Raw genomic sequence first — 12,895 nt, 5'->3', positions numbered from 1 at the left:
GGCTTTTTACAAAATCTGGGGAATGATACAGAATTCAAACTTACTGGTATTAACCTCGTTCCTTCTGTCTATCAATTAATACTGAAATCATTCCCCAAATACTCTTATTTATGAAAATTAGCCAATTCCTTCAACGACACCGTACTTATTTGAATGACAATTTATTTGTTTGGATTCCGAACACTGACAGGAGAACCAAAAATGGCTGTGTGTGACGTCACACTCATAGAGCGTATACATATTTCAGTTACACGACACTTTGTAAGTCCCGAGTTTGGAGCACAGATGCCACTGCTAGTGCCGTACCAATTTTTTTTTTTTTCGTTATTATCGAGCTTCAACATATACAGGGTGATTCACCGAGATTGCCTATTAGATGTTTATGGACAACTTATCATAATTTTGAGCTGAAAATTTGCATATTGGGGTTTGGGACAATGATCTTTCTCCCTAAAATATTTTCATATCTCTACAAACAGACTATTACTTCCTTATTTCAAATAGCACATCAGTATATTATTGCAATTATTAGATAGCTTATTGATGACAATTTCGGCAATATGCCATACCTTGGGTAAAAACTCAACGGTTTATGAGTTGATGGGATTCTTATGAAAACAATGATGGCGATGAGAACTCACATTTCTTTGAAAATTTCGGCAGAAAAAGCTTTATTCGAAAAAACTTTTTCCCTTTGAATTCTGCAAATATGTAGTAATAAAGGCTGTTTGCGGTTTGGACCAAAAATGTACAGAGTTTTCATAAGAAGATCATGAACTTGGACAACTCAAAAACATCAAAACTCAAGATTTTCAAATTAGAATCTATATTCTATATTATTTTTATTTAGTCATTCACTGATGTGAAGTCAGCAGTTTTTGAATACTGATGATTCATTCATGCGCCAATTCCACCCTTGGTGGAATTGGCTATATACTATTATGTGGTTTCGAAAGAAGCAATTGATGCATGAATAAACGAACGCTTCAAAATTTTCCTCCTTTTCCTGAAAAATTATCTGAAAAAGTGGTGTGTGGTTTACATTTGGGCAACATTGACAGCTGATTTCAGAAATAACGGATAATGAAAAAATGGCTGATTAGATAGATAGAATTGGTGTTTTAATAAGCTTACCTAATTCCATCCAGAAATAATGCAAAAGAACTAAAAATAAAATATTTTGTATAGAGGAGTGAATTCAGTTTTCAAGGTTATGTTAATAATTAAACTCATGGTTAGAAATGTTAGAATTTGCTGTTATAACCTACATTCAGAAGAATTCTCTGATACAAATCTAGGAATACAAACAAGGTAAGGCATCCGTCTTTTATCATATCAAATTTCATGTTTCTAATTCTCCAGTTCCTGAAAACGACGATGGGCTGAGAATTCTTCAATTTAATTATCAGATTCTACTGTTTGATGGATTTTGAATGTTTTGTTCGAATATAAATCGAATAACAAACCTCATACTTTTTGAATTAAACCTATAAATGTGAGACGAATTGAAATTATAAGGCGAAAACTAGAAATCGAAGAAACTGTTTCCAATCCAATGTTTTTTCAGTTTTTGGAATGTATTATTTAATCTCAAGACAAAATTTCATCTTCAGTATTGAGCGCTCTCATGTACAAATATTGTACAAAAAATTAGTTTTCACTTATTCGGTTATGAATCAATGAATGAATGCATTCAATTGTCGCTATGTAGCTTGTTGGTGAAAGTAAATTCTCTATCAAATTTTTTGTTCTCTAATCGTGACATTTTACTCTTATTCTCGCCGGTGAAATGGAAACTTTGATAAGAAATGTTCTTAATTGTGTGTAATCTTCCTTTCAACTGTTCTGCAACAATGAACCTTGTTAATGAATAAAAACAATCGGTTGTCCACACTGGTTTACATTCTAAATCAATGTTCCAAGATGGTAACTAGCAATGCTCATCCAGTTAATAGTTAATGGACTATAACAACGAGGTTCTGGTTAATAGAGGCTGAGGAATAATTTGACTGATCAAATTCACTAATTGTAATGAATTCGCTATTATGGTGTTCGAACATATTGTTTCCGAATTTTGAAAATTCATAAAAACTCCTCAGAATGTTTTTGAGCGTTTGTTTCAGCTGATTTTTGTAAAGAATGTTATCTTTTTAATCCTTCGAATTATAACAAATGCACCATGGTATAAAACACAACACAAAAACCTGAAAGTATCATACGTGGGGGCGTCATCATGGAAAAAAACCAAAAACGTCTGGCATGGCTAGAAGGCCATATGTATATTTCACTTCGCCCACTGACTGAAGTGCAAAACGATCGACGACTTCAACGAAAATGGTCAGCAGATCTGAAAGATATCTGAAGAGTAATTGACTCTGGCAGGATTTGCATCACGACATTTGAGGGCAACCTGCTATAAAGCCAGCAAAAAAGCTCATAAAATTTATTTATTCTGATTAGGTACTTGTAATTATTATTATATTGAACACAAAGTTTAACAAAAGCTCAAAAGATCCCCATTTCACGTTAATACTAACTTATTTCCGGTTATGCAATTCTGAAAATTTAATCAACTACTTATGTAAACTCTTATTATATAGCCCTTTTTTCCAATCTTTTATTTGTGATGTTCTACCAGTTCTATGATCTGTTTAGATCAATCCACTCCGTAGATCTGACGTGTTTTTACTATCAACTTCGTGATGCTTTACCAACATCTGCAGATGTGTGAATCAATAAAATCAGTAGATCAACTTGTCATGATGTTCTACCAGCTCTGTAGAACTGTCGATTCCTTAGATCAATCAGCTTCGAAAATTTGCAGTGTTTTTCCCGTCAACTTCGTAATGTGTTACCAGCTCGGTAGATCTGTGAATTCTTTGAATCAATCAACTCTGTAGACCATAGTGTCTTCATTGCCAACTAGTAGTGATGATCTACCAGCTCTATATTTAGATTTTTAGATCAATAAGCTCCGCAAATTTTCATTTTTTTACTGTTAACTTAATATTTTACCAGCTCGATAGTTTTGCGAATTCTTCAAATCAATCAAATCAGTAAATCTGCAATGTTATCTTTGTCAACTAGTCGTGATGTTCTAACAGCTCTGTATAGAACTCTCTTGATTCTTTAAATCAGTCAGCTCCGAAAATCTGCAGTGTTTTTACCGTCAGCTTCGTGATGTGTTACCAGCTCGGTAGATCTGTGAATTCTTCAAATCAATCAACTCCGTAGACCTGCAGTGTTCTCATTGTAGATTCTTTAGATCAATTAGCTCCGTAGATCTGCCGTGTATTTACTGTCAACTAGTCGTAATGTTCTACCAACTCTTTATAGATCTTTTCAGATTTTTTAGATCGGTTCCGAAAGTATGGATAGTTTTTACTATCAACTTCGTGATGTTTTAGCAACTCTGTAGATCAGTGAATTCTTTTAATCAATCGAATCCGCAAGGTTATCTTTCTCAACTAGTAATGATGTTCTACCAGCCGTATCTAGATCTCTCTAGATAGTTTAGATCAATCAGCTCCGAAGAACTCTGTAGATCAGTGAATTCTTTGAATCAATCAAATCTGTAGATATCCAATGTTATCTTTGTCAACTAGTCGTGAGGTTCTACCAGCTATGTAGATTCTTTAGATCAATCAGCTCCGTAGATATGCCGAGTTTTTACTGTGAACTAGTCGTGATGTTCTACTTGCTACATAGATCTGCAGTTTTTTGCCTGTCAACTATTCGTGATATTCTACAGATGTTCTATAGATCTGAAAAATATTAACTGAAAAACCCCTCTTCCGTTGCAAAACAAGCGGAGCACGACCATTTTCGATAAGATCCTTCCCTCTTACTCCTTCATAATTATCGCGAAGGCCTTCGCGTCGCACTCGCAGCCAGCCGGAAAGTCGCCCAGTCAATCAGACATTCTTCGACCGCCTCTTACACTCCCGTTCCAGCAAATTCGTTTCGTGCCGCCGCCGCAAAATCCTGACAATCGTCCTCGAGGAGAGCATCGGCAGTCGGTTCACGGCTCACCATTGTTCTTCGCGACGGCAGCAGACGACTCGGCGTCGTCACAGCGCTTGCGCCCCGAACCCCGCAGGGCGCAGGTCGGGTCGAAGCCTTCTTGGGGACGGCGAACCTCTCTCGACGTCCAGTCTGCCGACTTCCGACAGACGGCCCGCGTCGCCGTCCCCCGCCTCCATAGCGCAATGAACGTCGCGACGCGCTCACGATATCGTCCGAACAGGCGCCTCGCGGCGCCGTTACGTCATCGCGCCCAGACGCCTCGGATGCTGTGACTCGAGATCACCTTTTCTAGACGGCGTTTTTTTCACGAAAAATTTCCGAAAATTTGTTGGTAGATTGTTGCTGTTGTTTGTTACGGGATTGTGTGCAGCCTTGGGCTGTTGCATTTGGTCGTTGTTGCGGAGTTTTAGAGATTTTTTTGCTGCTGTTGTATTTGTAAATAACGCGCGCCGTTGAGATCGTACAGTGGGATATCTGATTTAGCGGACTGTGAGACACGAGGAATTGATCTATTTTTAAGATAATAGGAAATCTGCAGTTGGAGCTTTATTCGGCTGTTTGTTGTTGTAGGATTATGTAGGTAGCGCAGCTTCTCACCTATTCTGCCGTTCTTCTGCCGCTGCATGCGATTCCGGAAATAGTATTCACACAAAGGGATCGATAACTGCTTCCACAACCTCGTGATCCGGCAAATTGTCCTTTGTTCCTTCAACCTGATGATCGAGCATCCCTTGTGCTTCAATACACCTCAAAATAGACCACTCAGAAACTGAAGATTCAGAATGAGCACTATTCCCATCTTAGGAATCTTCTTCATCACAATCAATCCCAAAGAATTTGTTGATTACTAGCTATTGTAGCTGATGATCTAATAACCCTTTTGTTTGAGTGCACTTCATAACAGCCTAGAAATTGAAGAACCTGAATGAGGAGCATATCTTTCATATCATTTTCATCTCATTCCATTCCAAAGGGTTTTCCATTTTCAAATACTTCATTCTTATGATCAAACAACACGCTTATGGTTGAATATATCCTGAAGCAGCTCACTCAAAAAAAGATACTCCATTCTTCTCATCATCTAATTCCCACTATTTTGATTACTTTGTTTCCTGATGATCAACTCTTATTCTTGAATACACCTTACTCAGAAAATGAAGATCTTTATTACATTTCATTATGGAGAATTCTTCAGTTTTAGATCTGATGAATTAAGCTCGTAAAGAATCACTGATTACATTCTATTCAGGATTCTTTTCCTTACCATCAAACTGTTCCTTGTTACCTAGACCTGATCGAACATCTGCAAACACAGCTACAAAAACTTCAGAAATTAAGTTCCTGAAAAAAAAATGTTCAGCTGAATTTCGAACTTTCAATAATAATTAATCCATCAAATATTCTTTATAAGCTTCGAAATAGCTCAATTCGAAGATGAAAATAATTATGAATGAAGACTATTTACATCCTTGGTGTTTCCTTTGTTAAATTCTTTTGAACTCATCGTTCTATGCTGAAGTGTCATTGAACTAATCGATAAAGTGTTCTTTTTTTTCGTGAAGCCTTTGTTTCAGTACAACATGAAATAGTTCGCTTTGAAAATGAATTACATCTACACCTTTGACTCATTTCTTCCTAAATAATTCTTCATTCTAAGTTATTTCTTGAACCAAATTTCATCATAAAATTCTTCATTTGCAAAATTTCATCGAATTATTGAAGCAATATCGTGGAAAAATCACACGACTTTCAATCTGAAAATACACAAATTTCATCAATAAATTCTTCATTATCAAATTTCATAAAAAAATTCTGTATTTTCAAATTTCATCAAACACCACACGACTTTCGATGAGTAACCCTGATGTTAATATTCTTCATTTCAGAAAGAGTTTTTCATCCAGTTATTGTTGGAATTAGTAGTATCATCGTTCATATCAGAGAATATTTACCAGTTTGAAAAGTACGCACAAAAATACGCTTTAGTAACCACTAATAACTAGTGTTAGTAACTGTAAACCGAAGTTGGGATAGTGCTTTCGCGAAATCGCATATAGGATAACATGTTGATTGTGCTTTGAGATGGAGAGCTTAGAAGAAGTAGCTGCTAGGGAAGAAGCAGAACGGCAGCAGAGTCTTAAGGATCTCGAACAGCTGTACGATTGGCTGCAACAGTTTGAAGATCCGCCACCTGTGCCGAAGTGTCCACCTCCTTATCAATTCAGGAATGGTTGGTTCGCTAATTTCTTGTTTTTAATTATTTTGTCGAGAACTTTTAAACTTTTTATCTGGAAAAAACTATGTTTTAGGTTCCTTCAGGGTTTATTCCGTTGATTTAATTCTTTTCGCAAAATTACTTCCTATAATTGAATAACTTTTTCTTTGACGCAAGCAAATAGCATTTCAAAGTTGTTGAAAACTTTCTCAATTACGTATTTACAACTCTGATTTAGTGTAATGAGAGCATTCCATTTTACTGGGCTGGAATTATTTTGGAGGTTGTAAGTTACGGTTTAACCCCAAGTGACATGTCTCAGATGCAGGTGATATTGATCCAGAATAAGATGCAGTTTTCTCTCTGCATAAGATTCGAGTCTTTCATTTCAGGAGGAAGCCATGTTTCAATATTTTGCCTACGTATTATTTTCATGGGGCGTCAGTTTTATCTTATAATATCAGAAAAATTTTAAATTTTATAAGAGAATTCGGTATAATTTTTATTTGGTCTTTAAGACTGCAAAATTATATAGCTTGATATGTGGCTGTAATGTATTGGCTGGAAAGACTCCTGGATATCTACCTCCACCGAGGACTAAAGTGGAATATACAAGCCCTAGGCTTAAATTAAGAAGAAGAAGAAGAAGATATGTATTTGTTATTGAAAATTCCAATTTTCAATAAATATAAGGATTAATTTCAATTTTCTCAATTTTCAATACAAATAACATTTGATTCGTCAAACTATAGCTTCATTGAGCTTTCAACTGATTCTGAAAAGAATATACGTCATATTATCTCGAACATTTATTGTTAAACATGAACTGAACAGCATCAGCTGAAATATAAACCTAGTAAAACAACAAATTGTTCTTTCTAGTTGGAATTCTGGACATTGTAGTTATTCGTTATTTTTATTCGATTTATTACTTTTGAGCTTTCGTTTCCCGAGAAAATCGATAAATTATTTCGTCACGATATCTGTATTTATCGAATTTTTAGCTAGTCATATCCTCGAACGATAAGGTTCGACTCACTGATGAGGTCATACTAGATTCTGTCCGTCCAGTCGGTAATCACGATAACTTTCGAACGGAGAACCCAGAAACATGAAAATTTTGAAATCTTGAATGCCACATTTGAGTTCATTAATGGGTTAAATCTCAACCAGAGTTTTGCAAATATGACCTTAAGAAAGTTTGTTTTTCCGATTATTTCAAAACTAAAGATTCTATCCAGATGAAAATTCGCATTTAGGTGCAGAATAACAATTTCAAGCTCCATGAAAACTTTCATGTTGAGCGCATCACCAGAACCATAGAAAATTCGACCAGAATATAGAAAAACAAGAACTAAATTTTTGTTACAACAGATCAGATCGAGTAGAAATTTTCGGTATAGATGTAAAATAAAAACTCGAGCAGAATATATTCGAAGAAAAAAACAATATTGTCATAAAAAATCTAACTATATTTCAATTTAGTTTATTATTGAATGTTAAGACGACCTTATCATCTGAACCACTACTAGATAAATTAATTAAAAAAAAACGACATCACAAAGAGTCACATCCCATATATAAAGTACTGTCTTCACACCAGAGCAAAAGACACATGAATGAACAATTGCTGATGCTCAGTCAGTGCTTCCCTGAAAAATTCAATTTAAAATAAAATGATTTCTTTTTCTATGAAACAAAATTTTATTAACATATTTTTTTAGATCCTTATACTCCAAATCATCCTCAGAGCATGAGGAAAATTTGAATAATTCTAGGATACATTATCCTTCTATTTCCATAATACAATAGTCGTGTATTTTTCCGAGGATGTCTGAAGAAACTTAACGCTGTCTTTGCTCTTCGGAACACTTTATCAGATGAAAAATGGAAGAGCCAACGAAAAACTCGGAAATGAAAGCAATTCCAGATAAAAAATTCAACGACTGCTTCAGACTACTCATCTCGTATATCTCTTTCCCAGGCAACACGATATCTTGGCATCTGTGTGTATGTGTGCATGTATGAATGAAAATTAAACTGCATATACATAATACCATAATTCGTAGCTAAATGATCTTAACTCCTCCAATTTATTCTTCGTTCCCTTCACAACAAAGGAATTCATCTTCTAGTTGATGTGTCCCATTAGCAAGTTGTATGTCTTCATTGTGGTGAATTAGGTTGGATACTGACGATGAATTATATCGAGACGTGCTGTAGATTTTGCCTTCTCCATCTTCGTTTAGCTTCGTCTCTGGCGAAAATTATCTTCATTTTCCAGAAAATATTCCTCAAATTAATTCAACAAAAATTAGTATATTAGATAGAATAAATAGAATAGCCATTATCACCGAGGGAGTAATAATAGGCATTATTATTTATTAGTGAAAATGATAAACCAAAGCATCGTCGAAAACTATCAGACATGCATCAATGAATAAATTGAAATGAATGAACGATGCTAAATTTATCACATACACTGAGAGAAATCCATATTTTTTTATTATTTAAGCACTTATTTGGAGGTTATTTATTCTCAACTATCACAGCAGATTTATATTTGATATATTTATTAATAGTTGAATTATGCATTTAAAAAAGTTTATTAATAGAGAATAAAATATTTGTTTACAAGGTATTTGATAATATTTAATATATTTCGTTGATAAATAATTTATATGAACTTACGTTATCTCCACAAATAACATAAATTCAGTGTCAACAAATTTTCAACTGGTAGTTAACGAACATTATTTGCTGTTTATAAATAAACTCTTACAAGAATTCAATAATTTATTCACTAAGAATATAGGATTTATTAATAATTAACAAACTAACATAATTCTAGCGATCCAATCTGTGGAAAAGTTTAAGGACACATCCCTCAAAGAGAAGCGCATCTCCTTGTAGGATCTGTCCATGAACTATTTCTTTGATTTGAATTTCCTTTTTAAACATAAAATCTGTGTTACTATGGGCTTATTGAACGCCGCTTAGCACATCTGTACTGAATTTTGGGTTTAGATCGTTTGTACCTGCACAGTTATTAGCAATGTTGGCAGACCAGTGGTTATAGTGAACGTATGCAACCAAGATGACTAGGGTTCAAACCCGGATACCCTCAATATGAACTCTAAAAAATTACCTATTTCAGCAAACGGTTCTTCTCAGACCCTATAACAATCGGATAATAGAAACTACCAAAATCATTATCTAAGAAATACGTTAACCATTACTGAATTGAAATATTATTTTTATTCAGCATGGATACATATTACATATAAATAAGGTTTATTAATTATTACTCAATGATATATTAACCTCAACTATATTTATTTTCTTCAAATGGATATTTCTTCAGCATTATTAATATAAGTTATGCGTAAATAAATGAAGTTTAATAATAAATGATGATTATTGGTGGGATTTCAAATAAATTATTTATTTCCATGAAACTAATATTTGTTTTTCCATATATCCAATAAATGATTTATTAACTATAATGCATTTTCGATTATATCAAATAAACACTTCTCTCAGTGTATGCAATGAATATTTTCAAATATATCTTATTCCAGTCTAATCAAACCTATTCGCAATTGACTTTCTGCTAGAGACAAGTCAATCTTTATTATAAATATCTTTACTGTTGATTCATACGTGACGTCTCGAAACGATTCTGCGAAATACTTTTAACCAAATGCTACAACAATGATGATTGGCTATCTTCGCTTCTTGGAAAGCGCTGCTTCAATCATTTTGATATTCAGATCATAAAATGCACGATTGATTATGACAATTTCCAGTTGTTGGCGATGACTATTTAACAGCACTGACCTTATTTGTACGTCTGTATAAAGGGAAGCTGTTGGAATGACAATGCATTTTGTCGCTTCATTAATTGGCACATTTCTCTCAGTCCTATTTTGGAACAATTAGTCACAGTCCTTCTTTTTGATCTTCATCAAAGTTAGGTAGCTTTGTATGTTTAACATTAGGATGTTGAACTTTGGATAGACGTATCATAACTAAATTTGTGAATTGCTCTTCTGAATGGAAAGCACATCAACCTTTGGTTACAAGAATAGACCTTTGAAAAATTAGTTCCCCCAAAAATGCACACATTTTGGAATGAGCAAATTCATAAAACCAACAAAAAAACATACATCTGCCATGCCGAGCTTTTCTTGGAAACTTTGAAGGTATCAATACAATGAATTAGGAAAGAAAATGGAAGACACACTTATTTATTATTTATTTTCGTTAAGAAAAGCATCAATACAATGTTCTCGGGATCACGATCTATAGCTATTTGAGAAATCGAATTTTGAAAAATTCATATTGTACATATGATTTTTTTTTAAATAACTTAATTTTTTCATAAGGAATCTATTCTTCATCTTGATTATGATGCTATACATATATATTTTCAGGTAATAATACGTCTACTGGGCTATTGAAACTTTCTGAGAAGAATCCATTCAAGTGATACAAGCTTCGCGAAATTTTGCATAATCACAGTTTTGTCATTTTGAACTAATTTATCCAAACACTAGCACATTTTTCTCTACAAGAAATACGATAAACAATCATTTGTATCAAGATTTATTTTCATTGTACTCGTATATAACAATTTTAGACCTCAGTTTATTTTTATTTTCATCAGAATTTACAATTATTTACTTGTATTGTTCCTTCGAGTTCAATAATTCGATACTTTGTTTTAGCTTCCAAATATTGGCACAGGGAATGTAAACATATGTTGTGATATTGCCAACATAGAATTCTGATATTTACTTCAAAACCCAATATTTGAATGAATGTTGAATATAATGCTAGTTCAAATATTGTGATTCCTCCCGAGTTCTATCGATAGTTTGAATAATTTTGTTGAAATACTGAAAAGGAAGAGGAAATTCAAATAACCCTGTCAAATTTAAAGCGTTTTGTTTTATCTTTCCAAAAATATACCTCTGATATAATCAGTGATAAGCAAAGTCAACTCGTCTTTGAAGGTTCAAAGTTAATTAACAAGCATATAATAATATACATTTTATTCAGGTAGAGTGAATAAAAAATGGGAAAAATCAAAATTTATTTTCCATATAGAGAATTTCGAAATTATTATTAAAGGTATGACCCCATTCTTTTGAATGATTCGTATGGATTCACGGCTTGGCTTGATATTCACGCTTCCTGGCTTGAGCTTGACTTGAAATCAACTCGAGTTCAAGTCAAGTAGTAGTTTTTCAATGTCAAGACAAGTATTTATTTAGTAAGTACTTGAGTTAACATTGAAAAACTACTACTTAACTTGTACTTGAGTTGATTTCAAATCAAGCTCAAGCCAAGTATCGAATATCAAGTCAAGTAGCTTGAATATCAAGACAAGCCATGAATCCCTAATGATTTGCATATGTTAAAAGTTCACTACCACAAGTATAACTTTCAACTTCCCTGATGTTTGTTTATCCTCTTTATTATTATTTATCATTTTTTCAATGAATATTTCTGAATTAAAAATTGTTTTGAATTATATTTTTCGACTAAATTTCCCTTTTGAGTATTTATTATCAGTCTTTTTTACATAATTCATTGAAATTTTTTATCGATATTGTATTTTACGTTGGGGTATGCTAAACGTAATGCTTCTTTTCTTTGTTTTTTCGGTCATAATTTTATTGATTAATTTTTTTTTTTCTTTTAAATGGGTCATCGAATTTGGAGCAGAAAGTTTGCTGGATCTGCTACAAAAACATATTGTCAATTATTTGTCATACTGTTCTACATCGTAATTGAAAATGAACACAATTAACTGCTATTCTTTTTGCCTCATCATCTGGCTTAAATATAGTGCAGCACGTGTAAATAAGAAAACAGGAATACATAATTAATCCAGAATTAAATTGATAGCATTGAGTAATTGGGGTTAATGTTGGCGTAGCCTAAGTTAGGAGCGCTACGAAGATAATAACTCTGAAACGCCCAGTTCTCCGATGAAAGCTTGCCTTTTTATCAGTTGATGGGAATTATGAAAATTAAATTTTAGGAATATCTTATTTCATATCTCTCTTCCCCTCCTCGTATCCATTTCGAGCACTTTTTAATTATAATGTCTTTTTTTTTTTGTTATCTCTCCGTTCTGAATTCGAGGAATTAAACTTTTTATACGGACGAAAATAATAGGGAGCTTTTGTTTTGAGAATTACATAGAAAAAAAACAACTTGCAGATTTCTGAAATGAATAGAGAAATTCGTCGTATTTGTCGTTTTGTTTATAGGACAGTTGATAAGAGTGCAATAAAATGAAACTGGAAGAATTCTTGTTTGAATAGAAATACAGAAAGCTTTTTTTTGATCTGGGACTTCTTTGGGATTTACAAACCGAGTAGTTCAAAGCAAAAAAAAATCCAATTGTAATGATACCATTTAAAAAGGTTATAATGCAAAACTATATATTATTTTTTGACAGTTCTCATGTCATTTGTATTCAGTAGTTTATGCGCTTTAATCATGAAAAGATACAAGCTTCAAAAACTTATATAAATTTTTGAATGTTTTTATCAAAATATGTGCTAATATTTAGAGAAATTTAAGAATTCTTGAACGACTCCTAGCTTCAAAGTAGGTACCATTAATTTCAAAAGTTGA

The 12,895-nt window shown here is 33.3% G+C and overlaps 1 protein-coding gene across 12 annotated transcripts in view; it reads left to right on the top strand.

The window, feature by feature from the left end:
- Positions 1 to 12,895, top strand: part of LOC123674035 (disco-interacting protein 2) — a 114,568-nt gene that overhangs the window by 66,951 nt on the left and 34,722 nt on the right. The window contains exons 1-2 of one of the 12 annotated variants that reach the window (XM_045608855.1): positions 4,141 to 4,602; positions 5,913 to 6,256. The exons of 9 other annotated variants lie outside the window; for them this stretch is intronic. In XM_045608855.1, coding sequence (XP_045464811.1) covers positions 6,109 to 6,256 — 148 coding nt within the window. In that variant the 5' untranslated portion in view covers positions 4,141 to 4,602; positions 5,913 to 6,108. Of the gene's footprint in view, positions 1 to 4,140; positions 4,607 to 5,912; positions 6,257 to 12,895 lie in introns of those variants that run through there. 2 more of the 12 variants (XM_045608856.1, XM_045608859.1) reach the window with 2 other exon arrangements.

This window comes from Harmonia axyridis, chromosome 2, assembly GCF_914767665.1.
Source record: "Harmonia axyridis chromosome 2, icHarAxyr1.1, whole genome shotgun sequence".
In the NCBI taxonomy this organism is placed as follows: Eukaryota; Metazoa; Arthropoda; class Insecta; order Coleoptera; family Coccinellidae; genus Harmonia; species Harmonia axyridis.
Note: the sequence above shows the minus strand (reverse complement) of the source record. Positions and strands in the feature narration are given on the sequence as shown.